Here is a 26,229-nt window from a genome sequence, read left to right as displayed (position 1 = left end):
ATCACTTGGCTAAAGTGCGCTCCAAAACTTGATAGATTTCCTCACGAGCAGCCTGAATTTGGCTTTTATTTTTTGTTAAATGTTACAAAATTTAAGGACTTGAAAGAAATGTTAACTTTTCAAAATATTCGTCCACATATCCTAACCCATATATATAGTGATGTAAAAGAATTATAATTAATAGAAAACATTTTGCTACCTGCGGAAACAACATTTTGGCTATAAATAACGTTTGCCATATTTTTATTTTTATAAAAGGTAAGCTTGCAAACTATTGATTTGTCTAGATGCATGCAAGAAGATCAACATTCAACAACAGTTCTAAGAAGATGAATAGAGGGTTTAAATTGCAAGATCCATTCTTAATATACTACAAATCCTTATTCCAAGTTTCCAATATCAAAAGCTTCAGATTATTTTCTATTACATGATATATGCTGCAGGATTATCACTCTAGCCTATATATGCCTGGCCATCACTTGAGCAATGACTCCATAATCTTTTCCCAGTCCTGTCAGCGAAAAGAAAAAAAAAAGACAAAAGAAAAAAAAAAAGAATGTTAAAATCGTAAAGGAGTCCATCAAAGTAATTAGAGTGAACACTTCTGGACTCTCGCCCATTTTGAAATGGATCAAGGATTTACAACGTTCACGAATAAAAATCCGCCACACGAACATTAAAATAAAATTTAATGTATATTTTTTCCTTATTAACAACTATTTCGTCTCATTGGATCCCTCCGTTTTTGCTGATCAAGGTTTTCTCTTTTTAATTTCTTTGGTTATGTAGGAAGGGGTCGAACTCTTAACCTGCCCAATTTTTGATTATTTCTCACCACTTGGCTAATTCCAAATTCCCAAGGACTTACGTAGGTATATATATCTCTACACGTCCGAGAGGAGCTTAAACTAACAAATACGAAAACTAGTGCTTGATGACATGAATATTTAAGGATTAAATCTACCTTGAATAATGAACATACCTCATCAGGAGAGAGATCCACGAAATTCAGCCCATCACCATCGAACTCAAGGTCCATCATATCAGCTTGGCTTTCCTGCTACACCATTACATTGCCACTATGTTAATCAAATGAAATATATCATGAGTTGAAATTAAAGTTGATTATGCCAAAAGGAAAACCAAAGTACAGAAAATAAAATAAATCAAGGCTGTGCCAGGCGTTTAATATACAAAGGTGATCATTTTACATGCCTGACGAAGGGATATTTCTTTGTTCAGAGTAGAATTTTCTTGGACCAAACTTGCATTGGGATCAGAATTCATGACTTGTTTTCCCTAAACAAAAAGAAGATAATGCTCAATATTATATATAAATTAAGTCAAAAATAAAATTTAATTATGTTTTTCTTAGTACCTTGAAAACAATCAAGCATACCTTATCACAAGTCGCGGGTTCCGAATTAAGTTCATCCAAAGTTATACTATCAAAGTCATCACTAGTGTCTTGTTCAGAATTCATGACTTGTTTTCCTTTTCCCTGCACAAAAAAGAAATAGGATAATTGTGAAGGACCACATGAACAATTATTAATGGAGAAATGATGTTCGCTCCTTTTCTTCGAATGCACATCTCTGTTTATTTATGTTTCTCAATTAATTATCTTTTAATTTTATTCAATCCAAAGAAAAGAAAAAGACACAAGCGGGGATAAAAGAAGTATAGAAAATTATTTCCCTTATTGATATGCAGTATTATATATCTAGTCAAAAGGGAAATCTTATATCTTTCTCACTACCATTACAAATATTTATACGAGCATACCTTATCATCAGTAACGGATTCTAGTTGAAGTTCATTCCAAAAGATATCACTAATATCAAGGTCATCATGACCAGTAGTGCTGTCTTTCAAATGTATCTCAGTAGAGCTAGAACAGTCCACTACTCCTGTCACATGGCTACTGCTGTTATTGGAAGCATTCACAAGATCAGTACCACCATATTGTTGTTGCTGTTGCTGTAGAGGGTTTTCCAGTGCTAAAGCATTAACATTTTCTTGTCCAATATTATTGCCTTCAACAAACATTGGTGACAACTGACTGCTGCTAGCACCACAGACATAATTTTTGACACCATTTGAAGTATCCCAGCTTGAACTAAACAGAATCTGATTTGGAATATTGGTACCAATTTTAACTCCATTTGCATTATTGCTCCCAAAGTTATATGCAACATCTGCCGATGTGTTAGTAATGGACCAGTTTCTTTGAGCACTGTTTGATTGAAATATTCCACAGTAATTGGCTGGTTGGAAACGATTTGGTGTGTTCATCATCAAAGGCTGCTTTCCAGAGTGAGTCTGACCATTCAGTACATATGGATTTTGTCTGGTGTTGTATGATCCTGATCGAGGTAGGCATCTGCTGCTAGAAGCTTCATGATCATTAGCGCCACGTTGCAGCCGGTTGAGAAGCCATGCAGTATTCTGATTAACTAAGAGCTCGAAATTTTCATGGAATGATCTTCGTTGCTGCAGTGTGGATGCTTGTCCTTCTACTAAAATGTTTTGGTACAATAATGCACGTCTTGTGAGTTGGGCTCTTTCCATAGACAATTTGCTGACTGAAATTTTTGCTGCAACTTTCCTTAAGAACATTCTATATTTCTGAGAAAACAACGAAAGATTAATCATCATTGTTCATTTGAATTGAATTAATCATCAGTTATTGCCGCACACCCCTTTCTCTTTAAGCACATTTATGGCATTTTGATTAAATAAATCAAAGCAGAATAATTAAGGACAAAAACAAACAAGGGTGTGTAGAAGGAGAAGGGCGGGGGGAAAGGATTTATCATGCCCTACAATCAGGAATAAGTACCATTCAGTAGGAAGAACCACAAAGTTCTAATGTATACATATTCCTGTCGCATCCATTCATTTAATTCAAGGTTTTCAAGAATTCAAATCTCATGGACAACAATTGTTGAAAAAAGAATCAAAAGAATTATTAACTTTCATAGCATTTGCCATTTCTCTTTCGATTTCAATTAAACGTGAGGGTAATCATGCAAGAACTTTTACTAGTTATCACATGCATAGGTTAATTATCTAAGTGTTTCAATTTGAAACACATTTATTGACATCTCTAAAACAGGTGGCTCTCACATACATAAGTTGAGAGTGTTGGTATCTAAAACAAGGCGATGAGTAAATGTGACCCAATTAGCATTATAACATACTTACTGAACTTTCCACAACTGCAGACTTAAAGACAAACCTGCAAATGACTTGCAACGTTTTCTCTGGTTAACCCTTCAACATTCATGACCTCAAGGATTCTTTTTGGAACAGCCTCTGAAAAAATTGTAAATCAATAAAACCATAATCACTAGAAGTTAGTTATTAGTAGGTAATTAAGCCAAATCAAACTACAGCACTATAAGGAATAGCAATTAGTTAAATATTAGTAAGAAAAACTATGACCAAATCAAACAACTTTAACTTACTGTCTAGGCCTATATAATTAATAGCCTCCAAGAAGCGATCCTGAAGTTCAGAAGTCCACTCGACCTTGTGCTTTTTTGTAGAAATATAAGTACTTTTCACTCCCTCTGATGATCTTTTTCTCTTAGAATTGTTACTCCCATCTGTGGATGATGATGATTTCCCATCAACACTTGCTCTACGGTTAGTAATATTATTGTTTGAATCCAATCTTGTTGTTTCATTGACTCCCAAAACCAATCCCCATAGGTTTTTCACATCACTAAAGCAAACTGGTTTCACTGTATAATGTATAGCACCATTCTCTAGAGCCGCTAGTATGGTACTCTCGCTGTTATCAGCTGAAGCCACTAAATCCAAGTTGAAACCAGTTAGAATTACAATCGTTACATAATACTCATATACAAACATATATACTTACATACATAACAAAGGCTAGAAATACAATCATTGCGTGATAATCATTTACAAACATAAGTACATACATAACAAAAACAAGAAGGTAACTGGATGCCTAGAGATATCCTTAATCCCAAATTTCACTTCAATATACCCCAATCCCCAATTTTCAAAACCCTAACCACTAATCTAAAAAGCCACTCTCACTTTAAGGCAAAAAGTATATACAAAGGAGAGAAAATGACACAAAAGGTGTGACTAATTAGGACTTTGGATATATAACATATGCAAACAAAATATAAAGAACATGACTAATTACAGTTTCCTCACCAATTAACGGCAGCTTAAATTCATCTCTCACTCTTCTTATAAATTGAAGTCCACTAAAAATATCAGGCAGGTAAAGGTCTGTGATAACAAGATGGAATTTGTGTTCTGCAAGCAGAAGTGCAGATAAGGCTTGGATTGGATTCATGAATGTCACAACTGAAACATAGCACAAAATAATAATTATTTTTTCACAATTTAGAAACAAAGTAGCATTATTCAAATAGGTTTTCGTTAAATGTTTCGAAAGATACACATGCATTGGATAATTAATGAGGTTCCAAAATGAGCGCATATGCTATGCGAAGAGAAAATTAGGCGAAAGTCAGACATCGTTGACAGTCATGCAGTAGTAGGTACTCGTGGATAGTAGAATTACTTCACTAAGAACATAAACACTTACCTCTGTATATATACTATGATGGATTGATAAACCTTTATACATATGACGCCAAAAATTAAATACGTATGAAAAACCTAGTCAACAGAATCCAAATAAGCAGTATATATTGAAATTTGGTGGTATTGTTTTAAACATTAGCGATTTATGATCAGTTAAACCTGATTTGATAAACTATTTGTAAAAGATCTCCATATATGCAAGTGTGGTTTTTCAGGATAGAACAATAACCAGAAGAGATAGAGAGAGAGAGAGAGAGAGATGAGCTAAACAATCTAATTCCTTCCTTCTAAGTTTGATGAAAGAATAAAAGAATTAGAAAAAGAAAAGCAAAAACTGAAAGAAATGAAAGGGTTAAAAAAAAACAAAAAATCTGTAACAAGAAAAACACTAAAAGCTAATCTCTCTAATGAAAGCAGATTCTTTAAACTCTACTAGAAATCTATAAATCAAATTTTTACCTAAAATGAAAGAATTGGGTAGATTAACATGACTAAAATTGAAAGGCTGCATGCACAACTTTACGTATATTTTGGGGATAAAATTACTTTCCCCTTTTTATTTCCTCTTCATTTCTCTTGTAAGAAGTGAAAAATCAAATGGAATGATGTTTCCTAAGTCTGTTACCTTCATGTTTCAAAAGTTTAAGCAAGCCTGAAATAAAGGTAAGAAAATCAGCATCAATGTCCAGAACGAGAATACGAAGTCTGATGGGAATGTTACTTGTGGGCATGATATCAGATTGGGGGCCCTTCAAATTCTTATCTCGACACATACTTGACGAACCTCTCTTAGGCCTTCGCATATGAACCGGAGAGGAAAGTTCAAACAAGGTTACAAGTTGGTAGAATCGTAGCGAGAGAGAGAGAGAGAAAGAAAGACAGTGAGCTAGAGTGAGATGAGAAAGAGGGGGAAAGAGCATCCCTATTAGTTTGATTCATTCTTAAACTCCAGGTTAAACAACATATATATAATGGATAAAAAGCAGGTGTATCGTAAGCCATCACAAATTACTATGCCACATGCTATTTGTTGAGTAATTAATGTGCATATCTGGGGTAAAATTTACAATTAATGCAATTTACCAAAAAGAAAAAATCCTTCCAAAAGTTTCCAAAACAAGAAAATTATGCAACCTTTCTGTGGGCAATGCAGCATAATGTTTTTCTTCAGATCAACTTTTCTTTTTCTAGAAGGGGGTTTATAGCTTAATCGGTTAAGAGCCTCCAAACTTTCACTCGAAGTCTTGACTCACCTCCCTCTATATCAACGGCATATGAACAATAAAAAAACTTATTCTTTTTCTACTACTTCTAAGTTCATCCCGAACACAATATTAGCTCAAAAATACTTATGAACAATCATGGTATGGGTGAGGTCTTGACAACTTATTTTAGTAAATTAAACTTTTAAGATGAATACTGAATAATGTATATGTGCGAGTGCACGTGTGTGTGTATATATATCTGAACATGTCACATTTAAATATATTGAAGGACGTTTCACTTTTTGAATCATACTACAAGATATTAAGAAATACAATGCAGTTTTAATTCACTTTCGCTTATAACCCCTCTAAAGGAAAATATCACCCTTTTAATTAATTATTTCAAAAAAGCTTTATAATTGGAAAAATAACAAATTGTATATTGAAAAATTTACCCTTTTAATTCAATATTTTGTCCTGCATCTTCTTCTCTCTCATATGTTTCCTTCTTCTTCTTCTTCTTCTTCTTCTATCTCATATATATATATATATATATATATATATATATGTTTCCTTCTTGTTTTTCTTCTTCTACGATTGGATTCGAAGTAGTTTCGAAGATAGAGTTTTATTACAATGTCCTTAAATGTCGAATTAATATTCTCAAAATAATTATCCCCAACGAGTCATAACAATGCTTAATCAAGCTTTACAGAGTTGCAGAAATTATGAGAAAGGTTGAAGAACTTCAAAAATGTAAAGAGTCGAAGAGAGAGAGAAGAGAAAGAAAGAGGGAAAAGTATAGCTTTGAATAGATTCACATTAATGAGAAATGAGAGGCTACATCAGTGTTGGAAGTATGCCCACAAAGCCACTCATTTGATGTAATAGCTTTTTGGAATACTTATTGTGTTAAACTTTTATATGTTTAATAGAGGGCAAAGCTTATTGTTAATCACTATTTATAGTATCTTGTGTTTAAGCAATAAGGGAATCCAAGGAATGTATTTGATCTAAGAGACAAGTGATTTAAGTTAGTTAAATTAACGAGACCTTTCTCTTATGTTCATTCCTAAAACGTTCCTAGCCATAGGATTGCCAATTGGGCATTGACAATCCGCTAAGGTTAGTATGTGTTATGTCAACTCAAGCGTGAGTATGAACTAGTCTCAAGTCATTTGGTGTTGGACACTAAGGCAAACACATAGGTGCTCGAAAGAGTAATCGAGTACACTGAACAACGATCAAACAAGAGTTCGAACATACATGTCATGTGAGAACTCAATAGTTGCAATATGCAAAGTAGTCCTTTGACCTGAGGCATCATTGATGTCTAATGGTTAGGTCCTTGATCTTTGATTATGTCAACGGCATTCCATTGGAGTGTCCACGGCATTGTTGGGGTCAAGCTATCTAGTCATGTAGGCATATGAATGCACAACAAGGGATCTCTAACCTTCCATGATGGAAGGAGAATACTCTAAGATATGATTCGAGAGTCTTTGGCCAAAGCATATGAATATGACTAAGGAAGATGTTCCAAATCTTATTCAATTGAATCATATAGAGAAGTATCACATTGGATAGTAGACATGAAACAAACTATCACTTAAACAATGTGATTAAGAGTATTGTATTAGAGAAGGACCGTATTGCATTGTAGTTGTAACTGGCTAGGTTCTCCAACCACTTCTACTTAGCTTGGGTAACCATGACATGCTGCTAGGCGTCACCCATGGTTTGTGGAAGCCCTAAAGATTAGCAAACACTAATTTTAAGGGAGAATTGAAATGTGGTTTCAATTCACAATCGATCGTTAAGAGTAACATCGCCCACTACCTCGCTAATTGGAACCTAATGGATCGTACACCGAGTAAAGATATAAGTGAAGAAATTATATGAAATGGATAAGCAATTAAATGGTTTAATTGAAGAATGGTCAAGATTAATTAAATAGTTAATTAATTATACGAAACGTTCGTATTGGGCGTTTAAGTTAGTTTTGGGCTTCGGAGCACAAAAACGTTTTGGTCCACAAGGCCCATTATGTTTAAGTTGTATGACAACTAAAACAAAATGGGCAATTAAGCCCAATAACAACTAATGGCCGGCCATAAGCTTCAAGGGTAGTGAACTTGGCTTAATTGCAAGTTTGCCACTCCATTGTGAGGTGGTATAAAGACATCTTTATAGCCATTTCATCCTTAGGGTTTTCTAAGAGAATTTGGGTGAAACATTTTCTCTAAATTTCAACATAGAGGCCGGCCACCTTAGGGGGAGGAACATCTAGCAATCTTTCTTCCCTAAGTCATCCATTTCATCTTCACACAACATCTTTGGTGTGGAGACTTAGAGACACCAAACTTTTGGTGTTTTGGAGAACAAATCCTCAAATCCTCAAAGAAGAAAAAGGAGCACTAAAAGGGAGAAAATCACAAGGAAGATCCAAGGAGCAAGGAGGTGACTTGAAGGCCCTCCACTTGGGTGAATCCCTTGTGCAATCAAGGATGAGCTTCAAGGGTAAAGAATCTCTAAATTCTTATTCTCTTTAATTTTGTTAAAGAGTCTTATGATTCACCATATACTAGGCTTTGAAAGTCATGGGTTTTATGAATTGTTTTTGAATGCATGCCTACTTTAAAGTGTTATTAGTTTGCATATGTATTCAAATGTTCTTACATGTTCTTAGCTAGGACAAAATTTTTCCTTCAAGTGGTATCAAGAGCCTAGGCCTAGTTTATGGTGGATCCTTTTGGGTTTTGTGATTTTTCCATATTTTGTGATTTAAGTGTTGTAAATGTTACAAGCTTTGTTCTTGCTTTGAATATAAATTTTACTTGAAAATTTAGCATCTCAAATGTTGTAGATGTATTTCATTAAAGCATGAATAATGGAATTAAAAGTTGGTGCCAAGTGTTTTGGGATTTTCGACCAAATCCAAAGGGTGATTTTTTGGGTTCTTGTTAGTCTTATTAAAATGGTTTTAAAGTGCCTTTTGGAACCCCTAAGTACCCTAGGATATTAATCCTCTTTTGAGTTGTGAAAATTTGAGTTTTTGGTGAAAGAAAACATCCATGGAGCTATTATGAGTTTTCATGTATGTTCTTCATATTTCTTGAAGTTCTTACCAAGAACAAAAAGTTTTGAAGTTTTGATTCAAAAAGTTTTATGTTTTTCATAAAGTTTTGATTTTCAAATGGTGGGTGATAGTTATTGGTGAGATGTGACTAAAAGAATTTTAAAGTTTTATAAAAAACATTTTCTTACAAACCATCAAAGTCACCTTTGTCTCACCTACCAAAAACCACTCACAAAACTTTAGAATTTTTTCAATTTTACAACACTATGGCCGGCCACCTTTGGTAAAAGGTGATGGAGGGACTTTTGTGCAATTATATAAAGTTTTGATACTTTTGTGTATTTGCATTTTGACCCCAAAAGTTTTTTTGTTTTAACAAAGTGACCCAAATTGTTGTGGTCATTGTTTTTGGCCCAAAAACAAAATGAGAACAAAAATTGTTTTGTCTCTTTAATGAGAATTTGATTTTCATTATATTTAGTTCCATTTAAATCAATTCTATGGATCCAAAAACCAATTGTTTAAAGTTGCTTTCTTAGTTAATTTAGTTAATTAAGAAAAGGGTGATTATGAACTAAAGGCCTCGATAATTGAGCTATGTGATTGGCCGATTTACATTATGAATGCTTGGGTTTTTAAGTAAAGTAGATTTGAATGTAATTTGATTAGTTCAAGTTGTTGTAAAGGGCATAAGCCCATTATTTGTGTTGTAAAAGAGCATAAGCCCTTCTTATTATTTCATGTATTCCTCTTTGTTTATATGTATGCAAATTGGAATAGTTGGGTCCAACGCCCAATAGGAAATAACGGTTTAATTGGATTAAACGCGTAACTAAAATCAACAACTATCTACCTTAAACCCAAGGTCCAACACAAGGCTCGTGTTGGATCAAATCAAACGGTTCATAATCATCCTAAAACCTAATATGACTATATAGTCCATATGAGGATGCAATGCGTTCGTTAGTAGTTCCATATACTCTCGCTTGTTTCAACGAAACAGTGGGAGTATTATATGCTACTAAATCATATTAACTTGGACCAATAGTTATGATAGGGCCATGTTCTTTTAATATGATTAAAATGTTTTTGATGTAGCCCAAAACTACTCCCTCAAACGAATATTAAGTTGATAAACGAGAGATGTTTTGAACATTTCTTCGTAGGCCTTCCACCGTGGTGGGCTCCAATCGTTTGTGACTTGTACACCGGCTTCACCCTATCATGGGGGAGTACAAAGTGCATGCTTACACTCAGGAGGAGTCCATAAACATATGATGAGGTAAGTGTAGGCAACGAGGATAGCCAACATCGTATCATCGTGAGGTTATTCTTGAACCCCTACATGAACTAAGCATGGTGGGAATAACTTAACTAAGTGCAATAATGCCAACATCGTATCATCGTGAGGCAACATTCTCTAGAGGCCAAACAAGATGGGTAATTACAAACGTTGTAAATGAATAAAGCGTTATTCTCTCATCATTATTTTTGCTAACCAACATCGTATCATCGTGAGGTGGGCTTGGTAATGGTGAGTCTCCCATGCCCCGCTAAGAGTTCAATATAACTCTCGAATTCCATTGAGGGATGTGGAGTTTGCCAAAAATAGTGGGTGGTACTATTTGATTCAAGACCCAATCAAGTAGTTAATCAACAATCTAATACGATTTCTGTTATGTTATGTAGTTAACGACATGCCTAAAATACTACCCACCATTATACTTGACAAAATGGCCGAAGACTTTTTCCTTGCATATCTCTCGGATGATTTCACTAAGTTTATTGTAAACTATAAAGTGAATAGATTCGATCATACTTTTAACGAGATGATTAACATGTGCTGTAAATTTGAAAGATGTTTCAAAAAGGACAGTGGGAGTGAGAATGCAAAAACAAGGAAAAGGTTACTTAAGAAGAAGGCAAAGAAATCCAAAGGAACATGCTTTCATTGTGGAAGGGATGAACGTTGGAAGAAGAAATACAGGGTGCGCATTGCGAGCCTTATGACACGAACTTTTGAAGAGACTATTTCGGTCATAGAAAGTGCTTTTACAGTGAGCTCCAATTCCTGGATATTTGATTCAGGCGCTAGTCAACATATCTGTAATACGATGCAGGGACTAGTAGGGAGCAAGACACTGCGCAATGGGGAGATGGTTGTGCGAGTTGGGAACGGCGCCAAAATCTCTGCAAAAGCAATAGGCACCTACATGCTTAACCTACCCTCTGGGGAAGTCCTGGAACTTAAAAATTGTTTATATTTTCCTTCATGTATAAAGAATTTGATTTCTATCTCTAAGCTTTTACGAGATGGGCACTCAGTATTGTTTGACAAAATGAGTTGCACTTTATACTTGAACGATCGTATTATCTCTCATGGTAATATGATAGAGGGACTTTTTCACCTAGAGACGAATAGTGGGATGCACTGTATTGAAAGCGGGAATACCTCAAAACCCAAAAGGGCTAGAGAAGAAGTTAACCAAGAAAGGATGTGGCATCTTAAACTTGGACATGTGAACCTTGAAAAGATTCGCAAGATGTCGAAAGACGGATATGTCCGCCCATTAGGTAATGACCAGATGGGTACTTGTGAATGCTGTTTGAAAGGGAAGATGACCAAATCTCCATTCACTGGGAAAGGAGAGCGTGCCACTGAAATTCTAGGGTTAATCCACACTGACGTATGTGGACCTATGTCTACTACGTCGAGAGGAGGTTTCTCCTACTATATCACATTCACCGACGATCACTCTCGGTTTGGCTATGTGTATCTTATGAAGTACAAGTCAGAATCCTTTGAAAGGTTCAAAGAATTCAAGAATGAAGTTGAGAAGCAAACTGGGAAACAGATAAAAATCCTAAGATCAGATCGAGGGGGTGAATATCTGAGTAATGAATTCCTAGATTATCTCAAAGAGTGTGGAATAAAATCACAGTGGACTCCACCGGGAACTCCACAACTTAATGGAGTTTCTGAAAGGAGAAATCGAACCTTGATGAACATGGTTCGTTCTATGATGAGTTCTGCTGATCTGCCAGTAACATTCTGGGGATACGCTCTATATACAGCAGCTTACTTGCTTAATAGAGTACCTTCCAAATCAGTTTCACAAACGCCCTATGAGATATGGCATGGAAGAAAGCCAAGTCTTAATCACATTAAGATTTGGGGTTGTGAAGCATATGTCAAGAAGCTTGAAGCTACTAAGCTTGAAGCGAGATCAGAAAGGTGCTATTTTGTGGGATATCCTAGAGAAACTATGGGATATGAGTTCTACCATCCTGACGACCAGAAAGTCTTTGTCGCCAGAACTGCTAAGTTTCTAGAGGACGAATTTGTTCTCAAAGAAACTATAAGTAAAACGATGGAAATTAATGAGATTAATGATGAACCACAAACAAGCACTCGACATGTTGACAACCTTGTTCCTGAACCCCTAGCTCCACGTAGATCTGAACGGGTCAATAAGCAACCTAGGAGGTATGGCTTAGACAATGACTTTGCGGAATTGCACCTTCTAGGTGACAATGACACAAAGGAGGACCCTAGAGACTACAATGAAGCAATGTCCGACATTGATTCAAAGAGATAGCATGAGGCCATGAAATCCGAGATGGATTCCATGTATCAAAATCAGGTCTGGACTCTTGTAGACCCTCCAGAAGGTATAGTACCTGTTGGAAATAAATGGGTATTCAAGAGGAAGATAGGCGTTGATGGGAACGTGGAGACTTATAAGGCTAGACTAGTAGCCAAGGGTTACAGGCAACGAGAAGGGATTGACTATGAAGAAACTTTCTCTCCTGTAGCCATGATTAAGTCCATTCGGATTTTGCTTGCTATAGCTGCGTACCATGATTATGAAATCTGGCAAATGGACGTGAAGACAGCCTTTCTGAACGGCTACCTAGAGGAAGAGCTTTATATGGCTCAACCCGAAGGTTTCGTGTCCAAGTCTGAAAAGACTAAGGTATGCAAACTTCAGAGGTCCATTTATGGACTTAAGCAAGCCTCCAGGAGCTGGAACATTCGTTTTGATACTGAAATCAAATCGTTTGGTTTTACTCAAAACGAAGACGACAATTGTGTTTATCAAAAGGTCGTTGGGGAAGCAGTTGTATTCCTAGTGTTATATGTAGATGACATATTACTATTCGGGAATGACACTGCAGTACTTTCTTCTGTAAAAGTGTGGTTGTCCAAAACCTTCCACATGAAAGATTTAGGAGATGCATCTTATGTACTTGGGATAAAGCTCTATCGTGATAGATCCAGAAAATTAATTGGATTATCCCAATCTATGTACATTGATAAGGTGCTAAGTAGGTTCCAGATGGAACAATCTAAGAAAGGTTTTCTTCTTGTGAGACATGGAATTCACCTTTCTAAGTCCATGGGACCTAAGACTCCTGAAGAGATACGGCAAATGAATACTATTCCTTATGCTTCCGTCATAGGAAGTCTCATGTATGCCATGATATGCACAAGGCCTGATATCGCATATGCTGTGAGCATTACTAGTCGATATCAATCTAACCCAGGATCAGAACACTGGGCAGCTGTCAAGACGGTCCTTAAGTACTTAAGAAGAACTAAGGACATGTTCCTCGTTTATGGAGGAGCGACAGAGTTGCGAGTGGAAGGCTATACAGACGCAGATTTCCAATCTGACGTCGATGATAGAAGTTCCAACTCCGGATATGTATTCACTCTGAATGGTGGGGCTGTCAGCTGGAAAAGCAAGAAACAAAGTGTAATTGCTGATTCCACGACAGAGGCTGAATATGTCGCTGCAGCTGAAGCCGGCAAAGAAGCGTTCTGGATGCAGAAGTTCATCACTGAACTTGGAGTGGTTCCAACCATTACGTCACCAGTAACTTTGTACTGTGATAATAATGGGGCGATAGCTCAAGCCAAGGAACCCAGGGCACATCAAAAGAACAAGCATTTTGATAGGCGCTTTAATATCATTAGAAGATATGCTGCCGAGGGGAAAGTCAACATCCTCAAAGTTGCTTCAGCCGATAACGTAGCAGATCCACTAACGAAGCCAATGTCTCAAATCCAACTTGACCGCCATATGGAAAGGATGGGTATTAGATACATGGGAGGATGGCTTTGAGTGCAAGTGGGAGATTGTTGGAAGTATGCCCACAAAGCCACTCATTTGATGTAATAGCTTTTTGGAATACTTATTGTGTTAAACTTTTATATGTTTAATAGAGGGCAAAGCTTATTGTTAATCACTATTTATAGTATCTTGTGTTTAAGCAATAAGGGAATCCAAGGAATGTATTTGATCTAAGAGACAAGTGATTTAAGTTAGTTAAATTAACGAGACCTTTCTCTTATGTTCATTCCTAAAACGTTCCTAGCCATAGGATTGCCAATTGGGCATTGACAATCCGCTAAGGTTAGTATGTGTTATGTCGACTCAAGCGTGAGTATGAACTAGTCTCAAGTCATTTGGTGTTGGACACTAAGGCAAACACATAGGTGCTCGAAAGAGTAATCGAGTACACTGAACAACGATCAAACAAGAGTTCGAACATACATGTCATGTGAGAACTCAATAGTTGCAATATGCAAAGTAGTCCTTTGACCTGAGGCATCATTGATGTCTAATGGTTAGGTCCTTGATCTTTGATTATGTCAACGGCATTCCATTGGAGTGTCCACGGCATTGTTGGGGTCAAGCTATCTAGTCATGTAGGCATATGAATGCACAACAAGGGATCTCTAACCTTCCATGATGGAAGGAGAATACTCTAAGATATGATTCGAGAGTCTTTGGCCAAAGCATATGAATATGACTAAGGAAGATGTTCCAAATCTTATTCAATTGAATCATATAGAGAAGTATCACATTGGATAGTAGACATGAAACAAACTATCACTTAAACAATGTGATTAAGAGTATTGTATTAGAGAATGACCGTATTGCATTGTAGTTGTAACTGGATAGGTTCTCCAACCACTTCTACTTAGCTTGGGTAACCATGACATGCTGCTAGGCGTCACCCATGGTTTGTGGAAGCCCTAAAGATTAGCAAACACTAATTTTAAGGGAGAATTGAAATGTGGTTTCAATTCACAATCGATCGTTAAAAGTAACATCGCCCACTACCTCGCTAATTGGAACCTAATGGATCGTACACCGAGTAAAGATATAAGTGAAGAAATTATATGAAATGGATAAGCAATTAAATGGTTTAATTGAAGAATGGTCAAGATTAATTAAATAGTTAATTAATTATACGAAACGTTCGTATTGGGCGTTTAAGTTAGTTTTGGGCTTCGGAGCACAAAAACGTTTTGGTCCACAAGGCCCATTATGTTTAAGTTGTATGACAACTAAAACAAAATGGGCAATTAAGCCCAATAACAACTAATGGCCGGCCATAAGCTTCAAGGGTAGTGAACTTGGCTTAATTGCAAGTTTGCCACTCCATTGTGAGGTGGTATAAAGACATCTTTATAGCCATTTCATCCTTAGGGTTTTCTAAGAGAATTTGGGTGAAACATTTTCTCTAAATTTCAACATAGAGGCCGGCCACCTTAGGGGGAGGAACATCTAGCAATCTTTCTTCCCTAAGTCATCCATTTCATCTTCACACAACATCTTTGGTGTGGAGACTTAGAGACACCAAACTTTTGGTGTTTTGGAGAACAAATCCTCAAATCCTCAAAGAAGAAAAAGGAGCACTAAAAGGGAGAAAATCACAAGGAAGATCCAAGGAGCAAGGAGGTGACTTGAAGGCCCTCCACTTGGGTGAATCCCTTGTGCAATCAAGGATGAGCTTCAAGGGTAAAGAATCTCTAAATTCTTATTCTCTTTAATTTTGTTAAAGAGTCTTATGATTCACCATATACTAGGCTTTGAAAGTCATGGGTTTTATGAATTGTTTTTGAATGCATGCCTACTTTAAAGTGTTATTAGTTTGCATATGTATTCAAATGTTCTTACATGTTCTTAGCTAGGACAAAATTTTTCCTTCAATCAGTACATATAGTGTTTGAGATTCTAACCAACTAGCTTATAATACAAGGCAGCCAACTACCTAACTCATATCAACCTAATCTTATTACAATCCAATTACACTATGACATATAGACCAATAGACTAAAGCCACATTAGCATTCTGTTATTACTCCCCCTCAATCCCAGTTGGGATATCCAAGCCTAAGATTATTGCAATGTCTAATTGAAACTAGGCTGTGTAATCCTTCAATCAAAATGTCTGCAACTTGTGACTCAATTGAAACATAATGAACTGTAATGTCTCTTTTTTACACTATCTCTATGACAAAGTGATAATCAATGTCTAGGTTTTATTCGAGAATGAAATACTAGATTTGAACTAAGTGCCAAGGCAGAGATCTTGTCAAAATGCATAGCAGGTGGAGAAGTTACAAACTCATTCAAATCTTTGAGCACATATCTTATCCAACAAACATCAGTAGTGCAATGTGCTAGTGCTTTGTATTCGGCTTCAGTTGAACTTCTAGAGACAGAGGCTTGCTTCTTTGATTGCCATGATATAGGATTTCCACCCAAATACACAACATAACCTGTTATTGACCTTCTTGTATTTATGTCTGCAACCCAATCAACATCAGAGAAAGCTGATATATGAAGATCAGTTGAAGGAGTGTAAGTAAGACCACATTCCAAGGTTCCTTGTAGATATCTCAAAATTCTTTTCATAAGGAAGAAGTGCATATCAGTAGGCCTAGTCATGTATTGAAAAATAACATTGACAGAGTGTGCAATGTTAAGCCTAGAGAATGTCAAGTATTGTAATTCCCCAACCAAACTTTTATAAATGGTAAGATTAGACATAGGCTTGCCTTCAGAGACAAGTAACTGAGTGTGTGGTTTGGATAGAGTTGGTGTAAGTCTACAATTTTCCATTCCTGCCTTTTTTAGTAATTCTCTGGCATATTTTGTTTGATTGACAAAGAGACTTCCATCTGCCTTATATTGAATATGAAGTCCAAGAAAGAATGTCAGCTGCCCCATATCCTTCAAATCAAATAACTCTCCCAGTTGAGTGATAATCAATTGAACTTTGGACTTGTTAGAATCTGTCAAGATGATATTATGTACATAAAACAGTACAATGATAACAAACTACAACCTAGCTAGGTCTTCAGTATGTTTGTTCTTAGGGTATGCATCAGGATTTAAGGGGGTTATTTGCTATCATCTACAAGCCAAAAGATTAATTCTATCCAGACATATGCTTCATGATGAAACTCAATTTCCAACAAAGGTCAATAGAGTTTAAATCTCTGAGAATATAAACACAATAGTTCTTAGTTCTTCATCTCCAGTGATTGTGAATGTTGTAACTTCTGAAAGTAACAATAATCTAAATCATGCTACAACTTTATCAACTCAAGTACATGAATTTGATACTGGGTATACTTCAAGATCTGCATCAACATATAGTGGACTTTGAAATGGTTCTAATCACACTCAATCATCAAATGTTGTAGAGTCATCTCAGGAATTTGAAACACTTAGTTCACAGGTCCTTCCTTAAACATAAGATCAATTTCTCCCATTGTTACCTGTTCTTGATCCTACACAGCTTCAGGTAATATTACCTATCTCAGATACACATGAATCCATCTCTGAATATAATCATATATCTAGTTCTGGAAAAACACATAATATGACAACTAGATTGCAATCTAGTGCAATTATGAGGAAAAATTATGATGCTTATTTGTCTGTATTACCTGAGCTAAAAACACTACAAATGGATGATGAAGATACATGCTATGTTGGATATTCTTTTTTAGCAGAAATCAATGATACTGATGAACAAAAACATTCAAAGCTGCTTCATCAAATCCTTATTAGGCAGCAAGCAATGCAGGATGAATATGATGCACTAAAGGCTCAAGGTATATGGATATTGGTTCCAACTCCAGCTAATAGGTATATTGTCAGGAGTAAATGGATTTATAAAATAAAGAAGAATCCAGATGGTAGCATTGCAAGATACAAAGCAAGATTGGTTGCACAAGGGTATACACAAGCACAAATGCTTGATTATGCTGAAACCTTAAGTCTAGTTGTGAGACACACTACTGTAAAGTTGATTCTTGCTCTTGATACTTATCATAAATGGGAACTCAGACAACTTGACATTAAAAATGCCTTCTTGCATGGAGATCTTCAAGAAAACATATAAAGCAACCACAAGGCTTTATAGATCCAAAATGTCCTCAACATGTGTATAAGTTGGTTAAATCTTTATATGCACTCAAACCAGCACCTAGGGCTTGGAATTCAAAGTTTACATGTGTGTTACCATTTTTTGGGATTCAGTGTATCAAAATCTGATACAAGTTTATTTGTCAAGAATGATGGAAAAGATATAGTCATTCAACTACTGTATGTAGATGATATCATATTGACAGGTTTTAACAAGTCTGAAGTTCAATTGATTATCACTCAACTTGAGAGTTATTTGATTTGAAAGATATGGGGCAATTGACATACTTTCTTGGACTTCATTTATATTTAAAATAAAGCAGATGGAAGTCTCTTTGTCAATCAAACAAAATATGCCAGAGAATTACTAAAAAGGTAGGAATGGAAAATTGTAGACCTGCTCCAACTACATCCAAACCACACACTCAGTTACTTGTCTCTGAATGCAAGCGTATGTCTGATCCTACCATTTATAGAAGTTTGGTTAAGGCATTACAATACTTGACATTCTTTAGGCCTGACATTGCACACTCTCTCAATGTTGTTTGTCAATACATGACTAGGCTTACCGATATGTACTTCTTCCTTGTAAAAAGAAGTCTGAGATATCTACAAGGAACCTTGGAATGTGGTCTTACTTACACTTCTTCAACTGGTCTTCATATATCAGACTTCTTTGATGCTAATTGGGCTGGATACATAAATACAAGAAGGTCAATAACAGGTTATGTTGTGTATTTGGGTGGAAATCCTATATCATGGCAATCAAAGAAGCAAGCCTCTATCTCCTGAAGTTTAACTGAAGCTGAATACAAAGCACTAACACAGTGCACTGCTGATGTTTGTTGGATAAGATATGTGCTCAAAGATTTGAATGAGTTTGTAACTTCTCCACCTGCTATGCATTGTGACAACATCTCTGCCTTGGCACTCAATTCAAATCCAATATTTCATTCTTGAATAAAACACCAAGACACTGATTATCACTTCGTTAGAGAGAAAGTGCAGAAAAGAGACATTACAGTTCATTATGTTTCAAATGAGTCACAAGTTGCAGACATTTTGACTAAATGATTACATAGCCTAATTTTGTCAAACATTGCAACAATCTCTTGGATATCCCAGCTGAGATTGAGGGGGAGTAATAACAGAATGTTGGTGTGGCTTTAGTCTATTGGTCCATGTGTCATCATGTAATTGGATTGTAATAAGATTAGGTTGTTATGAGTTAGTTAGCTGGCTGTCTTGTATTGTAAGCTAGTTAGTTAGAATCTCAAACACTATATGTACAAATGTAGCCTCTCATTTCTCATTAATGTGAATATGTTCAAAGCTATATTTTTCCCTCTTTCTCTTTCTTTGACTCTTTACATTTCTGAGTTCTTCAACCTTTCTCATAATTTCTGCAACTCTGTAAAGCTTGATACATAGTTGCAGAAATTATGAGAAAAGTTGAAGAACTTCATAAATGTAAAGAGTCGAAGATAGAGAGATAAGAGAGAGAAAGAGGGAAAAGTATAGCTTTGAACAGATTCACATTAATGAGAAATGAGAGGCTACATCAGTACATATAGTGTTTGAGATTCTAACTAACTAGTTTACAATACAAGGCAGCCATTTAACTAACTTATAACAATCCAATTACACTGTGACACATAGACCAATAGACTAAAGCCACATCAGTATTTTATTATTAACGAGGTCATGCAGCTGCCCTTTGAAAGTTTATGTTAAATAACTAGTATTCTTAGGCCCTTGGTGAAACGACTTCGGTTTTGCCCTACCAAGTCAAATGTCGACTCGTTCTTGTGTAATAAGTTGTGCTTCAACATTATCGTGATAAATACCATAAAAACGGTTGGGATTGCGAAGGGCAGTGTTGAGAGCAAGGTCGTAAACGAGGGTGGTATCGTTGGTGCTGAAATCTATCTGAGTAAGCAATGTATGAGGTACGTCAGACTTAATCGTATAGGGGAAATGAACAAGTATGATCCAGCTGAGAAAACCGACAACAATGGCAAGGATAACAACGATGATGAAGTTATTAAGGACATGACATGTAACGGCCATGGTTAAGAACAATGAGCCAGCTAGGGATATAAGATATAGATTGCAGGTACTCTGGATTAGGCATTAGGGTTTAAGGTTTAGGTTTCTATGCAAAACATGAGATGTTTGCCTTGTTTTCCCTCTTCTGGCTTCGACAGGGTTTGATTTTTTCTTTTCTTCCCAAATCAGGGATTTCCCAGGTTAAAATTAATAATAAGATGATTTGGAGCTAAAGATAACCCTATAGAGGAAACTAAATCTTTGATTGTTGGGACATGCTTGCTTCTTCTCCTCTAATGGCTGTTTTCATGTGTTCTTGCTTCCTAAATAGAGGTTTGATTCCTCTTTCTACTTATAAAAAATCCTCCGCGTGGCTAGGTTTTAAAAGGTTCTTCCTATTATCTCTTTGCATTTAACTTGGGTTTTGGGTGATGGTTCTCAAATTTCTTATCTTGAAATCCCTAATACTCTTGCTTGTACGGTCAAAACCCCAGTGAAAGATTTTGTATGCGGTTCTCATTGGGAGTTGCCGGCTGGTTTCATTACTATTTTTCCTGAGGTGGCTACTTTAATTATAGCTACTCCTCTCCTATTACAGGCATCTATGGACTCTTTATGTTGGTCTGGTTCTTGCTCTGGTATTCTTACAGTAAAAAATGCTTATTCTCACTTGCTTAACTATGATCAGGTGCTGTGAAGAAAAATCATCTGGTCTTGTTGGATTCAACCAAGGCAAAGCCTTACTGTTTGGAAAGTCCTACAAGGTTGTTTCCTTACTTATGTTGTGCTTCAGCATATGGGAGTTTTAATGGTTTCTCGTTGCTCATTTTGTAATTCAGCCGTTGCGTCTCTCTTTCACATTTTTTTGGAATGTCCTTGGACAGTGGATCTTTGGTCTTGGTTGCTAGAGCTTTTTTGTCATCCCTCTTTATTGGTACCATCAATGTTACAAGTTTTTTCATAAACCTTTCTTTCAACTTTTTTTTGGCTCAACTTGAAAACTTTGGATTATAATGGCTTGTACTTTTATATGGAGCATTTGGTTTCTTCGTAATCAACTTCAGTTTCGGGGCAAGTTTTCTTCATTGAATTATACCACATGCTGGCTAGTGGCTCGATTTTGTGACTTGGTACTAGTGTGTTTCCCAAGTTGTAGGTCATCATCTTCAATGTTTCCTATTTTCTCTTTATTGGGTATCTCACGCTTTCTATTGAGGCTCCATCCTTTATTTGAGTCCATTGGAAGTTGCCGATGGCTGGGTGGTTTAAGGTTAATAGTGATGGATCTTGTGCCAATGGATGTGTTGGATTTGGGAGGATCTTTTTCTCTTTGGATGGTAGGGTGCTTGGTGCTTTTGCATCAGATACAAAATTTGTAAGTTCAATTGCTACATAAATTCTTGTCTTTATCAAGGCTGTGCTTATAGCTTGGGTCATAGACTGGAAGTTTATATGGATTGAAACATATTATATGTTGGTTATTCCTTATCTTTTCAAGGCTCATAATGCGGTCCCTTGGTTCCTTATGGTGGATTGGAAGAATTGTCTATAACGACTTAGTCAAATGTGGTTTATATGTACACATATTTATCTAGAAGGAAATTAGGTTGTAAATTCTTTAATTCATTTGGGGTAAATAGTTATTGCTTATCACCAATGGTCTATGGTTCCTGACTTTGCTGCCTCTATCCATGCTCGTGACATTTCATTTTGTCCTTATTATCGGTTTCATTGATCATTTGGGCATTGCAGGTTTTGGCTTGGTAATGGTGGGGATGGGACCGGCCGGAGGAAGAGTTAATCTCAGCTAATCATTCTCAATTGAAATTAAAAAAACAAATCTTTGATAAACTTGTCAATTACTTCATCTTAATGATTATGTACGCACCATCCTATTTTAGCACGAAAATAAATATTTACACAGAAATTGCGCAGGACTGGAGTTTTCTTGGGATACAATCTAAAATATAATGTCCGAGCCTCCCGGTACGAAAAAGATTCAGTAACTTAGCTGCCACTTTATTTTCAGCATCTTCTTCGGATTCCCAAGGAACGTGAAAAGCTCCTCCCATAGCCTTGATTTCTTCCTTAATAAGCCTTTCGTCTTCCACATCACCGTCGAAAGATGATATCATCTCAAAGAGTGTCTTACGAACCTCATGCACTATGAAATCCTGCATGAAAAACTTGAATGTCACACATATTGTCCAGAAAATTAATGATGGAACCACAAATTCAATAATATCAATGTTTTTTAACCATATTTTTATTCCAATTATATTTATCAATCTCAATTTGTTGTCACTGATATGTGCATTGTTATTGTTATAATTGTTGTTCATTAAAAATAATACCACAAACCAACTGGGAGGACTTTTGGAATTCAAGATTATGACAACAAAAGCTCTCAAACCTGCGTGTGATCTGTGGGGTATTGATTTTTCCGTTTCATGCCGATTTCAGAGCTAGTTGAGGATTCTATGTACTGATTTGCAAGTGATCCCTCATTCTCGCTGTTGGAGAACTTTGCCCATTTCTTGTATTCGTCACTCCTGTTCAAGATAGACAGAAAATACTGAGCCAGTTCTTTTTCCCCAGCAAAAGAATCTTGAATCGTTCCTGCAGTTGGAAATGCAAACAGATGAACAGAGCATCTTTAACATGTCATAATTTTCACTCATACCAGTCATTCTGCAGTAACAGTGTATGGGCGAGTAACTCGATTTGTCCTCTTCATATGAGAGATGGTATTACACCAGAAACAGAAGACTAAGTGAAGCTAAAATAAACTATCCGTGATGCTCATACCTGTCAAGGCTAGCTTGGTGCAGACATCATTATCCGAAATATGTGGAGGCAAAACGCCTGGGGTGTCCAACACGTAAATATTGGGGTGGCTTGCAATCTGAAATGAAATACTGAATGCTGTAAGCAGCTATATGTTAAAATAAGAGTGATGGACTCACACACTATTTTATGGTTATTAATGTACAAAATACAGTGTTAAAAATTAAAAGACAGTCGACAAACCTTCAAGCTGTTTATATTTTTTGTCTCACCAGGATGTGGACTCACTGTAGCACACTTCAACTTTCCCTTCTCTACAAGACAACCAATGTCCAATAAAATATAGAATTTATTCAACTTCTACTGATACGTAATACACGAAAATGAATTTTTTGTGATTATTTCCAGCTAAACACTCCCAGAAAAGAAAATTGAATGATTATGATTTAAAGCGGTACCTGCTGCGCTAATCCTCCCAATCCGATGCAAAGAGTTGGCAAGGGCTGACTTTCCAACATTAGGAATTCCAACTAGCAATATTGTTGTGGTATGACAGTGATCAGCTTTCTTCAATTTTCTTACTTGAGCTTGCAAAAAGTTCAACAACTGTAAGAAGTAAACCGTCCTCAATATCCAGCAAACTGAAAAAGTAATCTAGGGACAAAAAATTAAGAGCCAAAAAAGCATATCGTTCTGCTGTGTATATCCATATTCTTGGAAAAACCTATAAATGTTTCATTTTAATGGTACGTAAGAGTTCACATGCCAATGATCACCAAGCACATGTGAATTCCAGTGAAGTAGAACGGAACAAGAAAATGCTGAACTTAATTTTGCGTGCCCCAAATGTTTTAGACTGTTTTGGTGTCGCATCAAACCAAGATCACACACAATTGACTGTCCTACTAAATTTTGATTATAGAAGTGGGGTATATTTCATTACCTTCTGTGATTTCTGCACCGATTACACCGCACCTATTCCACCACAACCTTTCAGGTTTCAGAAATACACTTATGTCCCGTGCTTTAGTCAAAGTTTCAGTTAAAAAGTCATTTTCTCTGCCGAAAATTAGAAAAGAAAATAAATAAATAAATAAAAAATAAAACCCTCACTTCTCCCCCTCCCCCTCCAGTTCCAGCACAGTGTGGTCATCCCAAAGTTGGTCCAGATAAACAGATAGATGGAAACAACTAGTGATATAGAAAATGAAAAGTGTGATTGTTTTCTATCTTTCAATGTGTTTTTTTTTCCTCCAACGAAAAATGCATTTAACAAAAGTTATTACAAACAGACATGGTAATTACATTTTACCTGCTGAATGCTCTCGTTGTTATGGGCATTGACTCCATATGAAACACGATTATTTTGTTTAAAGTACTTCATCCAGTCCTACAAATTAATCAAAATATGAAATTAATAGAAAAATAGAAATGAAAATGGTTTTTAGGAACATGTATACACAATCTCTCAACACCGTAGTAAAAGCAAAAGGAAAGAAGCATCAGCCTCAGTTAAATGTCAATTGACCAGCTCTTTCACCATTAAAGAAATTCAGTTCACAGAAAATTGACCTAACTTACAATATTTCATGCTCATTCAGTAATTTGTCCTATAAATCTAACATGACTAGAAATAAACCAGCTGAAGAAATGCTCACCTTCAGTTGAGAGCGGTTTGCTAGGTCCATCTTGTTGAACAGTATTATTCTCTTTGAGAGTGGTGTATGGTTCCTTAGTTGGTCAAACTCCGACGACAATGGAATCTAAAAGTAGTATTATTGAATAATTAGTGGTTCAGATCATATTTAGTGCAACTCTTATCATAAAACAGAAAAGATAAAAAGAGGAAGTATGTGAAATGATGCTATCACTGCTGAATTAACATTTCTGAAACCACTCATGTAATATTCCCATTTAAGATTTCAAACAAACTTTTTATTTCTTCTGCAAAATATTTCAACCCAATTTTTCTTTTTCTTTGTTTTTGCTCCCTAAAGAAGTAAAGAGTAAAGAGCCAACTTCAAAGCTAAAAATTACTTTAAAACGGAAAATTCCATTACGAAAGATTTGTTTCAAAAGTAAGCAAACCATATGGTTCCTCCACTCCAGATTAACCAAAACCCGAGTAGTGAATGAAAGCTTTGACAAAAAATTATTGCTCCACATAAGAATAATTTATACAATAAGCTAAAACTGGTAGTGTAGAAATAAAGACAACTTCATACGAGAAAATTGTATAAAATTCTGGGGTAAAAGAAGCACTTTGTCAACCAAACAAATTAAGCAAACTTGAAAGCCAGATACACAGGTTGCACTAGTTTTCTACAATTAAAGGGCTAAAAGTCACAAATCCAGAGCTTAAACATAGAAATCCTAAGAAAGAAAAAAAGGCTACAGCATGTGAGTCAGGCATTTCATCAAACAGTTGCAGTGCGTGCGTGACAAATACTTTGAGTTATTATTGTATTACCCTTGCGTCTCTGACTTCGAGAACGAGATCGACCAATGGGATCCGTTCGGCAATGGCGCGGGAAGCAGCAGCCATGTGAGGGTTGAACCATCCGTTTCCCGCGCTTGTGCTGTTTGTAATAGCTCTGCCTATTTGCCTTGCTAAAGTAGCCGTTGCCATTCCGCTTCGGATTTCAAATACCGTTATTTTTCGAGTTTTAGATGTAGGCAATGTTCGTTTGGACCCTCGCTCTTGCGTAGTAAAAATCTTTCGGATATGTTAACTTAATTTTCATAATATATTAAGAGAGCTGTTTACTTTGTAAATTTTATTCTACACTTCACAAATGTATTTTTCTTTTTAATTATAAAATATTTAAAGTATAAAATAAAATTTTTGAAGTATCAATAATAATTCTCTATATTAATATTTATAAAATTAAATGAAGATGTTGCCACTTAGTACTAAGCTTTAATGGTATTTCTCTTCACTTGTATGTAAGAGGTCTTAGGTTCAATTTTCACTAAAGGAAAAGTTGAACCATATTATTGTCAACTTATTATGAGACTTAACCTACTCCCCATGCTCTTAATGTAGATAATATTACTTGCTAAAAAAAAAAAATTAAGCGTGTCATGTTTATGCTATCTGCTTCATTTCAAATGATTATATATACACATTTTTTTGTTAATCTCAGTTTACTACTCTGAAATTTCTTTGTTTTCAACATTTGATATATAAAGTTCTCTTCGTCCCAGTTTGGCACTTAATGGCACTTAAAGTCATAATTCTGGAACACTTTTATACATCTGCTTCATTTCAAATGAT

The 26,229-nt window shown here is 35.9% G+C and overlaps 2 protein-coding genes across 2 annotated transcripts; both read right to left on the bottom strand.

Annotated features, from left to right (window-relative positions):
* Positions 1–475: 475 nt before the first annotated feature.
* LOC125480688 (two-component response regulator ORR23-like) lies at positions 476–5,369 on the bottom strand. Its single transcript, XM_048591716.1, has 8 exons — positions 5,222–5,369; positions 3,471–3,818; positions 3,242–3,318; positions 1,786–2,628; positions 1,400–1,501; positions 1,216–1,299; positions 983–1,057; positions 476–511 (listed from the first exon to the last, which is right to left on the bottom strand). The coding sequence occupies exons 1-8, from the start codon at positions 5,367–5,369 to the stop codon at positions 476–478; spliced, it is 1,713 nt and encodes a 570-aa protein (XP_048447673.1).
* Positions 5,370–21,968: 16,599 nt separating this feature from the next.
* LOC103965515 (DAR GTPase 2, mitochondrial) lies at positions 21,969–25,733 on the bottom strand. Its single transcript, XM_009378587.3, has 8 exons — positions 25,423–25,733; positions 24,611–24,715; positions 24,265–24,342; positions 23,411–23,558; positions 23,196–23,266; positions 22,974–23,070; positions 22,579–22,784; positions 21,969–22,339 (listed from the first exon to the last, which is right to left on the bottom strand). The coding sequence occupies exons 1-8, from the start codon at positions 25,579–25,581 to the stop codon at positions 22,082–22,084; spliced, it is 1,122 nt and encodes a 373-aa protein (XP_009376862.2). The 5' UTR covers positions 25,582–25,733; the 3' UTR covers positions 21,969–22,081.
* Positions 25,734–26,229: the final 496 nt, after the last annotated feature.

The sequence above is a fragment of a genome, unplaced genomic scaffold, assembly GCF_019419815.1.
Source record: "Pyrus x bretschneideri cultivar Hongxiangsu unplaced genomic scaffold, Pyrus_bretschneideri_v1 Contig35, whole genome shotgun sequence".
In the NCBI taxonomy this organism is placed as follows: domain Eukaryota; kingdom Viridiplantae; phylum Streptophyta; class Magnoliopsida; order Rosales; family Rosaceae; genus Pyrus; species Pyrus x bretschneideri.
This window is presented reverse-complemented; position numbering and strand designations above follow the sequence as displayed.

Bases quoted from the DNA above. Each gene is read 5' to 3' on its own strand.
- LOC125480688 (XM_048591716.1), bottom strand. From the start codon at position 5,369: ATGTGTCGAGATAAGAATTTGAAGGGCCCCCAATCTGATATCATGCCC. The intron at 3,319-3,470 runs GTAAGTTAAAGT...CAATTTTTTCAG, and splicing joins TAATTATATAGGCCTAGACA to AGGCTGTTCCAAAAAGAATC. The intron at 1,300-1,399 runs GTATGCTTGATT...CTTTTTGTTTAG, and splicing joins AACCCGCGACTTGTGATAAG to GGAAAACAAGTCATGAATTC.
- LOC103965515 (XM_009378587.3), bottom strand. From the start codon at position 25,581: ATGGCAACGGCTACTTTAGCAAGGCAAATAGGCAGAGCTATTACAAAC. The intron at 24,343-24,610 runs GTGAGCATTTCT...ATTAATTTGTAG, and splicing joins CAAACCGCTCTCAACTGAAG to GACTGGATGAAGTACTTTAA. The intron at 23,071-23,195 runs GTTTGTCGACTG...ATTTCATTTCAG, and splicing joins AAAATATAAACAGCTTGAAG to ATTGCAAGCCACCCCAATAT.